The following is a 19,085-nucleotide window of genomic DNA, read 5'->3' on the forward strand; positions in this document are numbered from 1 at the left end:
AGTTTAAAATTTCATTTATAATTTTATTGGTAATAGTAAACAGTTCAAGGACTGTTCACCCTTATAGTCTTCTAAATTGTGGAATAACCATTAACCAAAGTTGATTTTTTTGGGCCCATAACCATAATTGATTCGAGAATCCACACATACCATTTTCTTTTTTTAGGAGATAGGTTTTGTTTAAAATAAATCAATTCATCGATCACTCAAATTCTTAAACCTACGCGTTACAATATTCATAATCTTAATTAAGAAGTGATTTTAGTTGCATAACTTCTCTTAAGTTATGCAATTAGGTCTTATAATCAACTGAATCATATATTGCAAAAGGGATAGACAGGTAAATTTACTAGGGTTGAAATTCGAGAACGAAGCAACCAACAATGAAAATGAATGCGAATATGTCCCATGAAAGGCTTTTTGCTTGTCTAATAATAGGGCCCATTAAACGTGTTCTTTTGGAACACGTATTGCCTAGTTTTTCCCTTCTGCCTATGACAAGAGAAATGAATTCGTTAAGCAACTTCCTTCCTCCTCCATTTGAAAATGGGGCACTTTTCATGTTCTCAAAACATAACAAGATCCCAAACACTTACCCCTCCTTAACAAGAAATCATCCTTCTTTATATAAGAACATAATAAAAGCTTTGTTGGGATATTAATTAATTGTTGGGAATCCGAGATTTTCCTTTGCAATTGATCAAGCAATTCAGTTTATATATATATAGCTATATATAAACAGACGTAACCTTTTCTTGTTCGATATATAATCTTTTAAGATTAATTATTAGGTTATCAAATGAAGTTAAGTCCATTATCTATACCTTTTATTGCCAAAAACATAAAATTTTTAGTACAATAATTTAGAAACCTCGTAAGCTGTATTGGGTAATACACTAACCATTACTTGATTCCTATGTAACAATCTCAAAGAAATGTGAAAACGAATACTAAAAAAAACCAAAGAAATGGTTGTTTTTCAAGCAACATTGTTGCATGTGCTTCCATAATATAATGCATATTGTAATTGGGTGAGTTTCAATGTTGATGAAGAAGTAAGGTTTCCCTTCATTACAAAGCATGCTTGATCAAAATTTTTGTAGTTATTAAGGTCTCAAATTTGGGAACCACAATGAGACAGTTTAAAAAGGACTGAAGAACTTCATCCAAGTAAATGGTTTAGATTTGAAGGTACTGTAACTTGATTTTTGGTACCAAGGTCTTCAAGAACTTTAAATTTTGATTAATTTCATCACCTCTTTTTAATTTAATTCATTTCTATTTATTCAGCGCACAGATTTCTTTTTAAGTTGCCCAGGCTGACATCAATTGCACATAAAGGTTGACTTAGAAATTTGCTTGATGATCCATATCACTCAAGACAAAGCTAAACCATCATTGTCGGCATAGCCAAACCAGGCATGGTTTTCATGGGAAAATTGTTGGCCAACGTATTTTTTAAGCTGACATAATTTAGAGTAAAATAATTGAGATGGAGGCTTAATCTCAGCAGATAAGAATTAATTGTGATGGGAACAAAAATAATGGTAGGGACGAAGTGTTGGGCATTAGTGGGAGTGGATGGATTGGATTTTGGAAATTAAGAGGGGGGGTGTCCCTTTGGATTACATGGGGACAAGAGATTTTGTCTTAGGGCCTCCTTTGCACCAATAAAGGTCCTAAATTCCTTGTTAATAAGTTAATACTACAATATTATGACGTAAATAGTGTTTTAAAATATTTTTTTGGTACAAAATGCAAAGTAGATAGGTTGCCCAAAGATATGTTGTATCATAAGAATTGTGCAATGGAGATTAGTGCTAACAAAGGGTTCCTGATGGGATCACTTACGTCAAGGTGAATAAATTCATTGATTGAATCAATCTCTTGTTGGTTAGTACTTTAAGTTTCTATATGGATTGGGATTTATTGGCTAGATATTGTGCATCAATTTTAACAGGATGAAATCTACAGTGACATTTCTAGAGTTGGGCAGGGTTGGTTTGCTTCTATCCACATTTATAGCCTAGGATACTTGAATTTGATCCATAAGTCTAACCCATTTCATATTTTCTGAAAAATCAATTTGGGTTTTTCTGTTCTTAATTCTCACTGCTATTCATTACCTATAAAGTGAAGAATCAAGTGTTCTTTTTTTGGGGGGTGGGAGGGAAGGAGAGCAGAGTACACTAAATTTTCCCTTTCTTTCTGAATGGTGACTTCATGGGGTTTTAAGGAGGACTCCAAGTTGAATTAATTCTCAAAACTTTAACTTGGTTCTTTGTTGTTTTTCAGCTAGATTGCCTATGCTGTTCCTTTATTTTGTTGGATATTATGGTCACTGTTAATATATGCAATTATGGATAATCTGTGATTGTGGTGTGAAGACGCTATGACATTCATGGAACGGAATGGTTGTAAATACTCTTTGTAACTCCAGGTAGTTTCTATAATTAATATACGCAAAGTTGCAAGGATAGGTCCTTATGCATGTTGACAAATTGTTGCAGAATGTCAAGTTAGTTCAAGGAAAGTTTAGAATTGGCCGTTTCCAATTGTGTAAGGACAACTCTTAACATGGCCAATTGCAAAGTGCAACTTCCATGGAGATCAAACTAATAAGTTACAATTCACTAATTAAGAGAATTAAACAATGAGAAGCATTTTGGTCATTCCTTATTAGACATCAATGAATCACTTGTTTATTAGTTTAACATGAATAGATTATGGTTCAACATATAAGCAAGAGGATTCTCATTGCCTCATAGGAATGGAAGTGGAACATGCTGCTTTCATTCCAAGGGACTTTGGTTATTCTCTTTCATTTTCGAAGCCAGAATGCCCTTTTATTTAAGACTTCACTCAATGCTGCTTTTTAACTTAAATTAATATTTCTGTCTACACGTAGAATAATTTTTGTATTACACAATTATCAAGAAAAAGGAAAAAAAATGCCATAACCAAGTTGCTTTTTCCTTTTGGGACAGAGAAACTCTTCTGCTTGTCTAAGGTAGTGCGCAACGAATCTTCAGGCAGAGAAAAAGAATGGGGCCAGCCAAAAGGTCCATCTGCATGATTTTATGTTGGATGCTTAACATGCTGCATTATTGATCGCTCTTTTTACTCCCGGAGAAGGTATCATAGTGATTTCTCTTTTCTTAAAGGTCAGAAGAGTAGGCCATCAATTTAGTATGGCAAGTCCTTGATTTTTTTTTTTTTTGCCCACCAACCTAATATTTGAAACTGTAACAAAAGATGGAACACCAAGAAAGGGATATTCATAATTGCAAAAAACTAAATTCCAAAATTATAGATATACATGCATTTACAAGATAGCAGTAGCACGATCTAGACAATCAACAAAATTACTAAACATATACCATCTAATTGATTCAGACCAATTAGATTGAGAAAGATACAGTATCAGTATTAGAGCTTTACTATTAACTCCTACGATTCTCATCTAAGGAGGTTTCTCTTCACTTCTCCCTTTTCTCACTGCATTTAGAATGAAGGGACAATGCCATATCCAGTTTCTGTCATTAGTGTTGTGGAGAACATCTGGTCCACTTCAATTTCCACATCTGTTCTCTTTGCAAACCGACCCTTGATCCGAGGTCTGGTTTCTGCATATGCCTTCCTTGAAGCATACCTTATTGTCTTTTCAAACTTCCTGGTCTTCTTCTTCTCTCTGTATCTCAGGACTCTGGCCTCCCTGTCCATTGGTGTAAGTTGGGGTGGCATCTGAATGGGAGGTCCAGAGAAGAGGTCAATTGTACCTTTGGGAGGCCTTGTATGTGAGATGGAGATATCACTTATAGTTGATTCTGGCACAACGCCGACATCCACAGAGGAAACCGATACCTAACATGAGTCAGGGAAAGTTAGAAAACATAGTTTAACCAACTGACTAGATAGGATTATTATATAAGTTATGTGCAATTCTGAGATGAAGCTGAAGGAGAAAGCGATGCATATCAGGAAAATAGAACCATTTATCATTCTATTACTTTCACAAACACTGGAAAATGAACATGAAAATATAAATTCTACATATTAATGACCATATATAATCTCTAGAACATCTGCTGGAAAGAAATTTAATTCATCTCTCAATTAAACCTTCTATGAACAAATATACGATGCATGCCATATAATTTAGAAACAAGGTTACAGAGTTAGTAAATTTATGGACGATTCTTCTTCACTTGTCTTTCTCTAATGGTATAAGAAAATCAAAATGGATACATAACTAATTAGTATTGATTTTTTTTTTCAATTTTTCAATTCAATAAAAGAACTTTCTTAATTTCAATTATAAATTATATTATAATAATATAACAGCAATTATGAGTCTATGTAAACCCCCGAACATAAGTTGTTACACAGCTCTAGTTATCTAATGAGGTATTTTATCTATCTAGATATGATGTCCATAGGGAATCAGCAAGAAATTATCGTGTTTCAATTTTTCATTGAATAGATTAAAATTAAGGAAACAAAACTTTTAGACTCAAAACAAACTTTCCAAGCTCATAACTGTTTTAAGATTCTTGAAGTTCTTTGTCTTTCCTTTGTGCCTCCACATGGGAAGAAAAAGGGCTTCCTTTACAAGTCTCACTGAATATTATTATTGTTGATTGACTAGGAACTTAAAAGAGAACGTAAGTTACAAGACAAATGATTTCAGATCCAGGGTTTTTGATCAGTCAAACTTAATTTAGAACGATGCAGCTATAAACCATTACCAAGTCAAATATCTGACCCGGAACAAAAGGGAAAAGAAAATAAAAGTGTCAAAATATTTTTTCCATTTGATTCTACTCTTTATGGAAGAAAGGTGAAGTAAAGAAGAAAAGCAAGCTAATAAAGTGCAGAAGAAATAGATAAAAAAGAAGATACCCCTTAGATTTTAATTTTTACAAGATTAAAAATTAGTGGTTGTGAAAATTGCATGTTTAAGCTGATAAAAACAGGCTATGAATGAAAATTTTTGAGGTTGGATGAAGTGAATACCATCTCTTGGCTTACATACCACTAGTATCAAGAACTTAAAACTGAAATAACTTCTATGTTCAATAGACTGAACCACTTCCCAGCAAGTTATTTGTAGCAAAGTAAACCTTACACTGTGACTAATGGAACCATTGTAGCTGTATGCAGCTTTTGAGGAATCATAATCCAGGCCATACTGGAAACTCTGATGTTGCTGCTGCTGCAAGTGATCTTTGGCTTCTCCAGACTGAACTGGCACAACACTGTCACCCCCATAACTCTTATGTGGAACACCATAATGTTGTTGCTGCTGGTTATACTGGTCAATGAATTGATTCTCAATACTTGAATTGTATTCCACGAGGTCCAGATACTCATCAACCTCCCCGCCCAACAAGAACCCATTATTCTGGTTGTTATTTTTCCCAGGATTCAGCAGTAACCATGACGCTGCCTCATCTTCATCCTCCTCCGCAATTGTTTCATCTCCCTCTGTGGCCATAAAACCGTCTTCGGTTTCAGCTGCTGATGCCATTTTTCGTCCACCTTGATCAGTGGCCAAGGGGCCATATAGGCACCCTGAAATTGGAAGAATTGGGACACGGTGGTGGCGACGTGCAAGTGGATTGGCAGAATGGATTTCAGCATCACATGTAGTACATAAGGATGCAGCGTCTGCCCTGCACAAGAAGGCAGCAGGTGCACGCTCACATGCCTCACACACCCACACACGTTCATGGCGCGAGGCCACCCGGTTTGCAGCATGCACACGGGCATCACATCCAGCACAGAGGTACGCTGAATCTGCTCGACAGTACACTGTGCAAGCTGCAGATTGGCATGTGTCGCATACACGTTCCCAATTGTTTCCACCGCCAGCAACATCACTAGTCTCTTGTTTCAACATCTCTTGACACACAAGCTCTCAAAACTGAACTAACTTTGAGTGTGAGCACAGTGAAGATAAGTGAGGAAGGGAGGTCTAGCTGTATGGAAGACCCAAGTGGGGTGGAGAGAATCCAGGGAAGACACATGGCAACAAATTAGTGGCTGCAAAAAGTCGTTACGTTATCTTGTGGTTAGCTTAGTTTTGGGGTGGGCCCGGGACCCACAGCTTCTGCTTTGGCTTTTGGAATAATGTAATGGGAAGGAAGTTGTAAGCTATTTCTTCAAGTAGATGAAAAGATTGTACTCGCCATTTTAGTTGATGGCACTTGGCAGCCAAGCATGCTTATGGGTCCACTGTAAATTGAAACAAAGATTCTGTATCGACGTTTGTCTTTCTGACATGTGAGAACCAACTGGCCACGTATCAGCTTTTTTGGATGAAACAGTTATGGTAGTCACTTTTAGTTTTCTATGGAAGAACGGTATTAGTAGTCTTTGTCTCCATTTCCATCGATAATAGTGCTCTAGGTTATTTGTTGGACAATGATCCTTTCCAATCTCGTTACCGATAAATCTTTCGGCAGACCTGCTTTTACTTCACGGTGTTTGATCAAAATCAGTCAGGACAGTTGGAACTTTATCTGGCAAACAAGAAAGAACTCTTTAAATGGGGTTCAAATTGTTGAACTTGTACATTAAGGCTTCATTTGGATTCACTTACAGCATAAGTGCAAGGAGAATTTTTATCTTTCTGATGCAATCGCACCATCTCATTTCGTTTAGATGTCCACCAATATAGTCTGATTAAACTCCTCTACTGCATTAGAGCAATAATTTTTCACCGCTAAAAAATGGTTCACTGAGTCACTGAACTGAACCATTTACTATAGTACCATCATTTTTTTTTTATTTTGTATTTATATTTAAATTAATTAATGTTTTATATTTTACTTGTTTAATGTTATTTTATTAAGTTTTAATTGATATAATTATATTATTATCAATTTTAAAAATATATATTATTTGACATAAAAATAATTTTTAATTATTTATTAATATTATAAACGTCAAATAATGTAAATTTTTTATTATATATAAATTTTAATATAATGTCTTTAATGATCATTTTCTTATTCATTATAATTCATCTTACTATTATTATTGTAATTACATCCAAACACATATTTTATCACATATTTTAATCTCATCGTTATAATAATTAATTTCACCTCCATCGTTATTTTCAATTTCATAAAAATTAATTTTATCGTTTATTCAAATGAACCCTTAATAATGATTCTTGAGATCTTCCTTTCAACTCCTTTACAAAGATTTACCGATTATTAGATACTGCAATGTAAAACAATTGTTGGAATGGTACGGACATATAACTGCATCAGCAATGCTAGTTTGGTGACCATTAATGACTGTTGCTGTCATTTAACCGCCTAAACTACCCTCATTCAAAGGTAACTCTAAGAAGGGGTGAAAAGAAATGAAGCACCATGGACGTTGGATTAATCAATAATTGAATTATTATAAATTATTCACACATATATTATTAAGATAATCACGTATTTCATGACGGTTCAATTTAAATATATGAAAATGACATTTATTATAGATAAACAATGTAAAGTCAGATGATTATTGGGTGGTTTAATTTTCTCCAATGTGACAATACAACATGTACAATCAATTCTATTGATGGTTAGATATCAAGGGTTTGTTCACACTAACTTTGCTTTAATTACAGTAGTTGAAGTAGCCCCAACCACAAGACAACATGTCAAGCTGACTTATAGCACGTCAGTTGAGTTATGATCAGAACAGTGCTTACGTGGACATAAATAAGCAGCTTTCACCTGATGACAAAGATGCTGGCTCGGAAAACCTAGAGAAAATTTATCCAACCAATAGAAATCTGCCATGAGCTACTAGATTAGGATGCACCTGCACCACAAATTTTGGGACAGTAGAGAGCTGAAACTGATCCCCTCAAATTATGGCCTCTTGGTTCCAACCAAAAAGCTTAGCTCTAAAGTGTGCTGATTGTGCAATTTGTTGTGGTCTTTTGCCCCCAACCATTTATGCTTAAAAGTTCAAATTGCATCCGGCCTTTTTGCCTTGTCTTAATCACTTCGATCATGATATAAATAAATAAATATATCTATTCAATAAAATAAAAATTATGTGGTCCTAATTAATAGTGCAGCCAACCCTTTTTATCTCTTATATAACTCCTTTTCGTAGCATGTAATCAAGAAAAAGAAATGACATAGAGAAAACAAATAAAAAAAGATGATATTAATTTTAATTATATTTAACGAGTGAACGATAACCACGAAATCTAGTATTGCTCTAGAGAGCTAACGATTTTCAGAGGAAGGTATATCCAACAAAATGGGAGAAAAAAACAACTGCCAACGAATTTGGATAAGGTCTGAGCTCTTCAACCAATTTTGTCCGCAGGGGATGGAAATCTCTAGCATATGACTGCATCTTTGTCTGGTTGTTTCAGGAACGAGGATTCTAGGAGATATCCCAACCAACTTTAACACTACGTTTAGGAAATAAGAAAAATAAAAGAAATAAAAAGATGTTAGAAATGCAAAAAAAAAATGTTGTGTTTCCTATAAAAGGAGAAAAATAAAAGATAAAATTATAAATAAATTGTTAATTTAATAGTGTCATATATGCCATTTTACATTTTACTTTTAACTATGTTGATTAAAAATTAACCAAAAATCCATAAGAACTAATTTATTTAGCATCTAATCACATTTTTTTTTGTAATTTGTCCTCGAATATGTGGTTAGACTTTAAAACCGACTTTCCTAAATCTTTCCTAAATTTTGATTTTTTCTTTTTTGGTTATTGGGCTCTTACAATTTCCATAAGAAAGCTCAAATTTCGATGTTTGGAGCCCAATGGACTTAAAATGGGAAAGAAGAAAACAAACTATTCATCTCACTAGTACACATGGGCTTTCGTTTGTTTTGGAATGAAGAGAAGCTTTCCATTGTTGGGTCTCTTCTTTTTTCCCAAATCAGACCTGTTGTTGATTTTCTTAAAGAACAGTACCTGTATGATTTCTTCTTCAGCCAACTTAAAGTGGTGAGGATCAGAGGCCTCTGTGGCACCAAACCTGAATGGGAATTTTTAAAGCTAATACTTTCTCATTCCCCTGTCCTTGAGGCTTTGACTATAGTAAAATATGGAATTGAGAGGGTTACTGAATCATTGTTGCTGCATGTTGAGAGAGCTTCCGAAAATTTGAAGATTATGAGCTTAACATTGTAGGCCAGCTGTAACCATGCTGGTAAAAGGCTGTTTCAATCAATTGTTACTGCAAACCGAGCAGGGTTCAGTTTAGTTTTTATAAAGTTGAAATCTGAAAGCATTTAAGTTATTCACAGGTTGTCATTTAAGCTCATTAGATTATAATATTTTGGGCCAATATTCATTAGATTATAATTAAAAATTAATAAATTAAAATAATTATGAAATAAATGCATTTCAATTATATAAACATATGTCTCTACCATCTTGGATATATAAATTTAATAAGAAGATCATGGATATTTCCAAGCTTTGCTTTAATAGGCTTTGATACAGCAATTTGTTTCCTCTTCTTCCTTTTGTTCTTTCTGTCTTAATTTGGTGTTTCTATGTCTTTGGTGGAGAAATATGGTTTGGGGTTTGTTTTGTTTAGTAATAATTAGGATATGACACACTAGTGATAAGTTGTACCCATCAAAGTGATTATAATTCACTTCGGGAAACTGGCAAGCACAAAATGCATGAGCAACCAAGGATTGAAATGTGCCATATGCTCAACAGAAGGGGGAGATCAGTGAGGACAACGTCCTCTAGACTGTCCAGAATATCAATGTTGCCTGTATGCTTTGTTTTCTTTATTTTGTACCAGTTATTATTTGTTACCTGAACCTCCTGTCCAGTCCTTTCCATTTATCTATCCTCTAAGAAAATATCTATGAATGAAATAAAATAAAATAAAAAAAGCCAAAAAAATAGTGTCAGGGGTTTATAGTAATTGCGCGATTACTCATCTTAATTAAGAATTCAAGCTCAATAACTTTTATTACCGTGCACACATGTATACATACACACATATATGATCATTTGAGAATAAAAATAGTATATAGAGTTAGAATACAAATAGATGAACAAAGTTGGTTGAGGAACAAGCTAAAATTGTTGGTTATTCTTTCTCACCAATCCCACTACAACATGCTAGAGAAATCAATAGTCAAATCTCGAGAAACCACACAAATCTGATCAGTTCCAACATAGTAGGATATCCGAAAAGTTGTTGGGTCAATGATGTTTGAACCGAACCCTGCAGCAGAGTTAGAATTTTTGTAACCAAGCATATATAGTAGGATTATTTAATAGAGTACTAATAGAGAAGGTCCCAGCCAGTTGTAACAGTGCAACAAGAAGTAATGGGGATACCTTGAATTAGCAGAGACTCTTTTACGCCCTTTCTTTTCAAATTAAGAGTCCCAAAAAGATGATTTTGAAGATTGGTGGCAAGTCTCTCTGTATAATGATAGCTCCGTAGCTGTGTCGCAAGCTGATAAACCTTGGAGCCTGGAATGAATTTTTTTTTACCATTATTTTGGCCCTGCATGCTCAGTGAAGCTACTTCCCTTTGTAATTGTATTACAACTTAAGAATATTATGGCTTATTTTGCTTTAAAAACAAGATAGTTCTACCAACATTATAATACAATATTGTATAAATTAGTTTAGATACGATGTCCAATTGCATATTGGTAGTGCATGTATACCTACTCTTTTATGTATATTTACAATTGGACTCCATGTTGTTTATGAATTGAGACATTAATTAAAAAAAGAGGAAAAAGGTAATATTTGAATTCATCAAGTTGGTTGTATACTGAAAATGCCTTTTAGTATCATAAAAATTTCCTTCATCTTTTGGATTCTCTGAGGAAGGAGATGAGCCTTAGAAATTGGGTAGGAGTAGAAACTGGACCACATTCACTTGGTACATAAGACTATGGAAGCATCAGACAAAAGTAAACAAATCCTTTATGTTTAAACAAAATGAAAATTAAAATCTGAAAAAAAATTATCTTCCTAGGGGAGATTGTTGGGTTTTGTTTTACTTTTACTTTTACTTTTCCTTGTGCTATGATGTGTGTTCATGAGAGTATCTCACCCTTGAAACTGAAGAAAAAAAAATGGAAAAGTTCGATGAAGTAGAGCTTTCTGAAAGTGGCTTCGCACTTCTGTTACGCGTTCCCCCATTGATAAAAATACACGTGTATAAACCCAGACTAAAAGTAACAGTATTAAAAATAAATATATATAAAATTTTTGTCAAAGTAAAAAAAAAAAGGACTAAGCATTGATTGGTTTGGGAGGGGGGTTGATTCATTTATATATGAAGGTGGGAACTTGTCTTTGTGCCTTGTTATTAGTGCATCAAATTTTGAAGAGGGTTTCCTTCCTTTCCTTCTCTTTGTCTGTCTGTCTATCTCATATGTTATAATCTATTTGTCTCTGGTAGAGTTTGATATAATATTTATAATCAGTTTGGGTTCATTGAATAAATATTTGTTGGAGCCTTGGGAATTCAGTACTTATTAGAAAAAGATGGGAAGACAACCATGTTGTGATAAAGTTGGGTTGAAGAAAGGGCCATGGACTGCAGAGGAGGATAAGAAGCTTATTAACTTCATCCTCAACAATGGCCAATGCTGTTGGAGAGCTGTTCCTAAGCTTGCAGGTTTCTCTCCCATTGTTTTCAGTTTCTTTCTCTCACCCACATTTCGAGACAGAAAGAGAGGGAATCATAACAAATTTGGATTTTTATTCAAGTTGTCGGGGAAGAAGGGTATCTTTTGTTTTTTTCTAGAATGTAGAAAATTTTTTAGTCTTGTGAATCGTTTTTTTTTCTCAAATAGATCATTTGTACATCTTTCTTACTTTCTTTTCTCAGTTTTTCATGAAGCAAAAACATTGCTCAAGCTGGTTTAGAAATCATTTGTACTTGTTTATGCAATTCATTTAGCTTATTATTTTTCCTTTTTCTGTTTAATGGAAGGATATAAAAATGAAGATGGGGGTTGGCAACTCGGCATAATGATTAGGAATGGCAAGAGTCAGAAAAGCTGACCACTAAGGCAATAATTTTAATTATTTACTCTGGAATATGAATTTGTTGGATGTGTCATTGCAGGATTGTTAAGGTGTGGGAAAAGTTGCAGACTGAGATGGACAAACTATCTTAGGCCTGACCTGAAAAGAGGACTTTTATCTGAATATGAAGAGCAAACGGTCATTGATCTCCATGCTCAACTTGGCAACAGGTTCCCATCTTTGATAGTTTCACCATTCCATACTCAGTCAGCCCCATGTACCCATTTCTTTATTATGCAGTACTCATCAATGTTTGTTAGTCTAAAGATTATATATATATAAAGGTAGAGATAATTCTTTAAAAAAAAAAAAAAAAAACCTGATAGCTTTTGATAACTGGGGCAAATTTGTTTTGCGTTGAGCTCTCTTGTGGCCATAAAAAGCCATCCTTCTAATTTGTCTTCTTTATTATCTCACTTGATTTTATTTTTGTCTTCTTTTCCACTGATTTGTTTTTCTTTTCTTTTTTTTTTTTTATCATTTTTGCAGATGGTCTAAGATTGCTTCTCATCTCCCTGGAAGAACTGATAATGAGATCAAGAACCATTGGAATACTCACATAAAGAAAAAACTGAGGAAAATGGGCATTGATCCTCTCACCCATAAGCCATTATCTACCACTGAACAACAACCCCAGCTACCCTACTACCACCACCAGCAGCAACAAGGGGAAAAGAAACAAGTTTCAAAAGCTGCTGTCAAGTCTCAAATGGACAAAACCAAGGAGCCAGAAACATCCTTACAATCCACAATAACTGAAGCAAAGAAGGAAGATAAGAGCATGACAACTCCATTTTTTGAGCCAATGGAGATGATGATGAACAATAATAATGGTTTTTGCACAGATGAAGTTCCATTGATTCAACCCCATGAGATTTTGGTCCCTAATTGTGCACCATCAACACCATCTTCCTCTTCCTCTTCCTCTTCTTGTGACTCTTCCATGTTCCTTGAAGAATTTCAGTTCCCTGATTTTGGATGGCCCTCTGGTTGCAACACTAGCAGCAACAATAACAACGACCTGAGCTTGTGGGATGATGATTTCAGCATTTGGGATTTGCTAGTCAATGATGATAGTGACAAAAAGCAAGCTCTTAATTCATTATCATCTCCTCTAATTCAGTGCCCAAAAATGGGTGTTGATCAAGATTCTTGGACATATGATCTCTTATGATTCGATTTTGATTTCTTTTTTACTGTGGGTTTTATTTGCAATTTGGCTAATCAGTTGCAGAAAGAAAAATAAGATTTCCATCACTTCTTTTTAGTCTTTTCCAAAAAAATAATTTTTTTATTTGTATATGATGAATTGAAGAGAAAATTTCAATGTGTTGTTGTCAGTTCAATTTAATCTTATTTAATAAGAATGGGATTTTGTGAAGAAACCCGCTCAAGTACTCAATTACTTTGTTAAAAAAAAAAATGACTAAAATAACAAAAAAAATTTTCTGAACTTTATAATTTTATTTAAATAAATTTTATATTGTTATTGAATTCAAAATAAGTTTTTAATCTTTAAATTGAATCTAAATAAGCTTCTAACATTTAATTTATATTTAAATAAGTTTTTAAATTTTTAATTTATACTTAAATAAATTCTTAATATAACTCATTTTTTCATTTAAAATAAAAATTTATTTGAATACAAATCAAAATATAAAATTTATTTAGATACAATAAAAATATGAGTTTATTTAAGAAAAGTAAATAGTACATAAATTTTTTTTAGTATTTTAACCAAAAATTATTTTCAGTCATTTGCAAACTGATTTATTTTTATTTAAATTCATTAGTTTTATAAGAAATATTTTTAGGCTACAAACTAGGTATTCCTTCAGTGATTCCAATGGCGTGATGGTAGTCAGCTTACCTAAAATATATTGACATGAGACAAAAATTTTTATATTTAGAGCCAAACAATTACAAAAGAAAAAATTATTATTATTGAATAGTATATTTTGTAAAAAATTATTTTTTATTATATTATTCATTTCTGGACGAGCAGTAGTATGTTATTCTTAAACCCTAAACACTAAAGAAAAGATTTTTTTTTTTTTCAAAATATATGTATTTATGTTTGCATTTTATCACACTTTGGGTTTACTTGGAAACCAATATTACAAAAGATTGCTTGGTCGTGTTAGCCAAAACCGTAGATTACTAGTAACAATGACATTGGTCCAACCATTTATATATATATCAACTACAGCTTCTGAGAAGCTTCTTGACCCCAATTAATTTGCATTAAATTGAATATTATTTTTTGCTGTTCTGCCACCACATTTTTCTATTATTTTTTTTCTTTTTTCGTTTGTTTGTTTCTTTTTTTTTTTTTAATATATTAGCATTTGTTTCTCTATATTCATATTGCTATTTCTTGTAATTAAGATTCAATTGTAAAATAAAATAATAATAGTTTCAATTCAATTGTAAGAAGGTGAAAATAGAATAGAAGTTTAAGGGTCAATATCCAATACTACAATGTTTATTTCAGGTAATGCGTGTCCTATCTTGTGAATGAAATTATATAGTAGGAAATTTTAATATAAAAAGAAAAAAATTAAAAAAAAAAAACTCAACAAATTTACATATATACTCCAACAATTAAATTAAAATTAACATATGAAAATTAAGAAAATATAATTAATAGATGAGAACTGGAAACAACTGTCTGTGTATTATATATCTTATTATAAAGGTTGACTAATCTCCCCAAACACAACTATAAAGGTTAAATTGCTTAATTTTTCTTGGAATGCCTGCTAAATAAGTGGTATATAACATTTATAAAAATTGGTCACATCAAAGGCCAGTGATTAACACTCGTTTCTTGATTAAAAAAATTATTATTTGAAGAGAAAATCAATAAAAATATCAAATAATAATGTCGAAAGTTAATTTAAAAACAAAATAAAAGGGTTGACTCCAGAAATTAAAACTTGCTAGTCTCCTAAATAAGTTGTCAGATGCTAACTGTTGAGACAGGACATCATACACCATGTCCGGTAGGAATACTTTAGCCTTTGCCGTCTTTGATTTTCTCTGTAACAACTTTTACATTCTTGACTTGAGAATTCAATTCCATTGTGTTGACTATGAAAATTTTCATAAAATAATTGTTTTTTTATAGATAAATTTGAGTGAGATAAGTTGTTAATTTTTTAAATTAAAATAAGATATATTATATCCGATAATTTAAAATAAATAATTAAAAATTATGCATATGAGATGATTCAATAAATATTTATCAATTAAATTCAAATCCAAAATTTTTACATCTAGGAAAACTATTTTTGCTTGTTTTATCAATTTAGTTTTTATTATTTGTATTTTTTAACATAGTTTGTGCATAGTTATTAGATAAATACTAAAAAAAATATATGATTAGATAAATTTAAAAATGATATAATTTGATTAATTATTAATTCAATTGATTTATAAATTAACATTACAATCAAATCAATAAATTATGAGATAAAATTTAAATCTATCGCTCTTCTTAGGGTGGTGAATCAATTATTACTTATCACATTATGAATTAAGTGGAATTTTATATTGGTTTGTGTAGTTTTATTTATTGGTTTTTTCTTAAATGTATAATATTTCATTAAATTATATCTTTATTTAAAAACAAGTAGATGTCAATATATCTTAAAAATAGAAGTCCAAAAATAAAAATGCACAAACTAAAGCTATGGCATAACCAATCGATCTCCTTCACAGATAATTTTCCCCAACTTTTTTATTACAATGTGACAAGTGGCATTCTCTCCCAAACTCCAAAATCAATGTTGGAAAGCTTAAACTCAAAGTCAAATCCAACAAAGCACTTGTCATTTTGATGTTTCATTAATCTCAGCTAACGCCCATATTTTTTCTTTGTTTCTGTCAAATTAGCTCAACAACTTAAAACCAGCGTGTGCAAATTAATTAGTTACAAAAGATCTGATCAATATTTTCTGTTTATTTTGAAGGGATAAAAAACTCTTCCTTGAAAACGACTTTTCAAAATCACTCAAAAGAAGACTTTTCAAAATCACTCAAAAGAAATTCAATTAATTTTGATTTTGGAATTAATTATTCTAGTGTACAAAAAATATAATTAGACAAAACTCGACTCGTTTTACTTTTGATTGTTTAATAATATATTGCATGTATTCACATATAAATAAGTTATTTTTATTTATAAATTTGTTCTATCAAATTTTACTATTACCTAATCACTTTTACTAAAAATTTTATAAGATTCATTTAAAATTCATTTATTTGATTATTTTACTATCGATATTTATTTTATTAATGAAAAACAATTGAACGAAGCCTTGAAATTTTTTATTAATGTTTTTATCATAAAATAAACACATTAAATCTAGCTACCTACTCATGAAAGAATTCTTTAAAAAAAAATTTATAGTAATTACTCAAGAATTGCATAGAAGAAATACTTGTTGATAGTATTATTCATAGGAATCATTAGGTCGATTTTATTTGTAAAGAGTCCGGGGCGTATTAGAGTCGCTTGCAGCTACCAACCACGATTGTCTAAATGTGACTCAATGATTTGGTAGACTTTGACTTTGGGGACAACAAAGAGCAAAAAGTCATAGTGGGATCCTTCATTGTCATGCCCCACTGGTTACCAACATGTATATTTTCTAAATATTTTTTTCATAGTCGATTTTCGAATGCTAACCACTTTGCAACCAAATCCATTGTTGATGAATTAGCAAAGATTAATCATGACATGAGCATATATTGAAGTAGGTGTTCAACAATAGATAAAGAAAGTGTGTAATAAAAAAATGCACATGTGAAAAGGAGTACATATGTTCCCATAACAATGATTGCCTTCCTAGAAAATTTTACTCAAATAAGAGAGGGATAAGAGTAGTGGATGAGTGAATGGATTGGAAAAAAATTTATAAAAGCTTGAGATGAAGCCATTTGGTATAGCATAAAGTTTATTTGAGAGAGAAAAAAAAAATGAAGTTGGCACTTGACATTAATATATATATTTTATAAAAAAAATCATGGTTTAAAATAGAAAAAAGTTGTTAATGATAAGATTTGAATTTTATTTTTTAATATATATAATTGTAAGAATAGATTGAATTAAAATTAAAATTTGATATATATATTTTATTTAAAAAAAAAGAATAAAACAATGGGCAAATAATATTTTTAAAGGAAGTGATGATTTGTCAGCCATTTTTTACATTTTTTTGTTCAGTTCTCCTGGAGATTAGGGCAAATCTGGTTAGACGACATGAAAACTTTTAAGGCATGCTATCTCGGTCGCCCTACGAGCATGTTTACCATTGGCCATTTTAGTGGATTTTGGGGCCCCTTCTGCCTCCACTTTATTTCAAATGTATATATAAATTATATATTTTTGAGGCATTTTCTAATTATTAATCAACTGAATCAATGCTCTAATGAGTGGACATTCAATCTAACTTCAAAACCATAATAGTCTATTTATCCCTTTCATATATGAAATAATAATTATAAGTAACCCAAGATGTCATCGTTTCGCAATGCTCATGTCATGTTGATGGAAATAAGGTTTAAAAAAATTAGGGCTTCAATAAAAGATTATATTGTTTAACCCCTTTAGATGATAAACTTTTTAAACTTTACAACAACAGAAATTAATTTACTATCACATGTTCATTTAATTATTATATTAATTTATTAGTTCTTTTAATATAACTTAATTAAACATTTCATATGTGAAATTTAAAAATTCGTAAAAAATATTAAACTACTACAACTTTTTTTTTTCACTTTATCTTGTTTCTTCCAACGAAAATGAATTGCACTTGAATTTGGTGAAATTAAAGTGATTAATATACAAATGTGTGCATGGTATAAAGTTTCCAATGGACTAGAAAAAGCAAACAGAAAATAGATACGTACTTATTGGGTCCAAAACTGTGGAATGATAAAGTGGAGCATAAAAAAATGTTTTTTCCTCAAACTTTTGCTTGCCACTACATCATCAAATTTAGAGGATATGAACTTTTTTCTTAGGCCATAAGAGCCCCACAAAAGGGGCATGGAAAATTAGAGCTTATGCAGCAAACTTTCCCCATTTTTTTTCATGTCCACCGCTTTCTTTCTTTCTCATGATATATATACATACATATATATATGTATAAATCTTTACCTATATTCAGGTTACGATTTTTTTTTTTATAAAAAAATATAATTATATTTCAGCACCATCCATTTTTATTCAAAAACTTTATCTTCTTGGATACACTGAAAGCTTCTACACTGTTCTTCAATTGAGTAAAGGTGGTAGCATTTTTTAGGGGTAATGAAAAGGAGACATCATATTTTTGGAGACCACACATTTTATTATTTTGGGGTTTCAAATATTTTATGTAACTACTTGGATAAGATTAAGACACATGACCCATTAAAGATTTTTCAATTTGGCAATTTTTTCTTTCCCTTTAGTCTTTGAAATGATCAATTTGATTTTGCCCGCAGGTCTAATCTGTATCAATTATTTTATAACTCATAATTTTTTTGCAATATTAATGTTTCTGTTTGAGTTTAGATGTCATCCATAACGTCATGAACACTGTTTTTGTTTTTCTTTGTTTGATCTTTTTCAAAGATAGATTTCCGACAATTCTGCATGCGCATTTGTATTATTTTTATGAACAAACTTGCGAAAGCAATTACAGCACTTGGGTTGATCTTATTCAATGCACTTGTAAACGAGGAAAGTGATTTGGTTATCTCCTTTCAATCTAAATTTCACATTATTTTATGCTGTCTTTAGTTGAATTCGCGAATAATTTATTTTTATTGATGTCTAATTGTTTTACACGCTTAATGTCTTATTTTTAAGAGTTGGATTTTTTTATAGTTATAGATGTTGTGACGATTGTATTAAACAAATTTATTTTTATTTTATTTTAAAAAGTTAAAAGCTAATGTTTCGATGAAAAGTCATTTTTCAATTTTATCAAATTCACATATAATCGTGATTG

At 31.6% G+C, this 19,085-nt stretch overlaps 2 protein-coding genes across 3 annotated transcripts; one reads left to right on the forward strand and one right to left on the reverse strand.

Annotated features, from left to right (window-relative positions):
• Positions 1 to 3,275: 3,275 nt before the first annotated feature.
• Positions 3,276 to 5,961, reverse strand: LOC111283637 (zinc finger protein CONSTANS-LIKE 2-like). 2 transcript variants are annotated; one of them, XM_089758832.1, is made up of 2 exons: positions 5,036 to 5,961; positions 3,276 to 3,864 (listed from the first exon to the last, which is right to left on the reverse strand). In XM_089758832.1, the coding sequence occupies exons 1-2, from the start codon at positions 5,900 to 5,902 to the stop codon at positions 3,505 to 3,507; spliced, it is 1,227 nt and encodes a 408-aa protein (XP_089614958.1). In that variant the 5' UTR covers positions 5,903 to 5,961; the 3' UTR covers positions 3,276 to 3,504. The 2 variants fall into 2 exon arrangements, with proteins under 2 accessions (XP_089614958.1, XP_022727938.2); XM_022872203.2 differs by having other exon boundaries at positions 5,129 to 5,957.
• Positions 5,962 to 11,300: 5,339 nt separating this feature from the next.
• LOC111283695 (transcription factor MYB20-like) lies at positions 11,301 to 13,405 on the forward strand. Its single transcript, XM_022872280.2, has 3 exons — positions 11,301 to 11,665; positions 12,119 to 12,248; positions 12,568 to 13,405. Exons 1-3 carry the CDS (start codon positions 11,533 to 11,535, stop codon positions 13,250 to 13,252), a joined length of 948 nt encoding a protein of 315 aa, XP_022728015.2. The 5' UTR covers positions 11,301 to 11,532; the 3' UTR covers positions 13,253 to 13,405.
• Positions 13,406 to 19,085: the final 5,680 nt, after the last annotated feature.

The sequence above is a fragment of the Durio zibethinus genome, chromosome 3, assembly GCF_047325235.1.
Source record: "Durio zibethinus cultivar Kanyao isolate XHJ-2024 chromosome 3, ASM4732523v1, whole genome shotgun sequence".
Lineage (NCBI taxonomy): Eukaryota > Viridiplantae > Streptophyta > Magnoliopsida > Malvales > Malvaceae > Durio > Durio zibethinus.

Bases quoted from the DNA above. Each gene is read 5' to 3' on its own strand.
- LOC111283637 (XM_089758832.1), bottom strand. From the start codon at position 5,902: ATGTTGAAACAAGAGACTAGTGATGTTGCTGGCGGTGGAAACAATTGG. The intron at 3,865-5,035 runs GTATGTAAGCCA...GACTCATGTTAG, and splicing joins TTAAGTTCTTGATACTAGTG to GTATCGGTTTCCTCTGTGGA.
- LOC111283695 (XM_022872280.2), top strand. From the start codon at position 11,533: ATGGGAAGACAACCATGTTGTGATAAAGTTGGGTTGAAGAAAGGGCCA. The intron at 11,666-12,118 runs GTTTCTCTCCCA...GTGTCATTGCAG, and splicing joins AGCTGTTCCTAAGCTTGCAG to GATTGTTAAGGTGTGGGAAA. The intron at 12,249-12,567 runs GTTCCCATCTTT...TCATTTTTGCAG, and splicing joins CATGCTCAACTTGGCAACAG to ATGGTCTAAGATTGCTTCTC.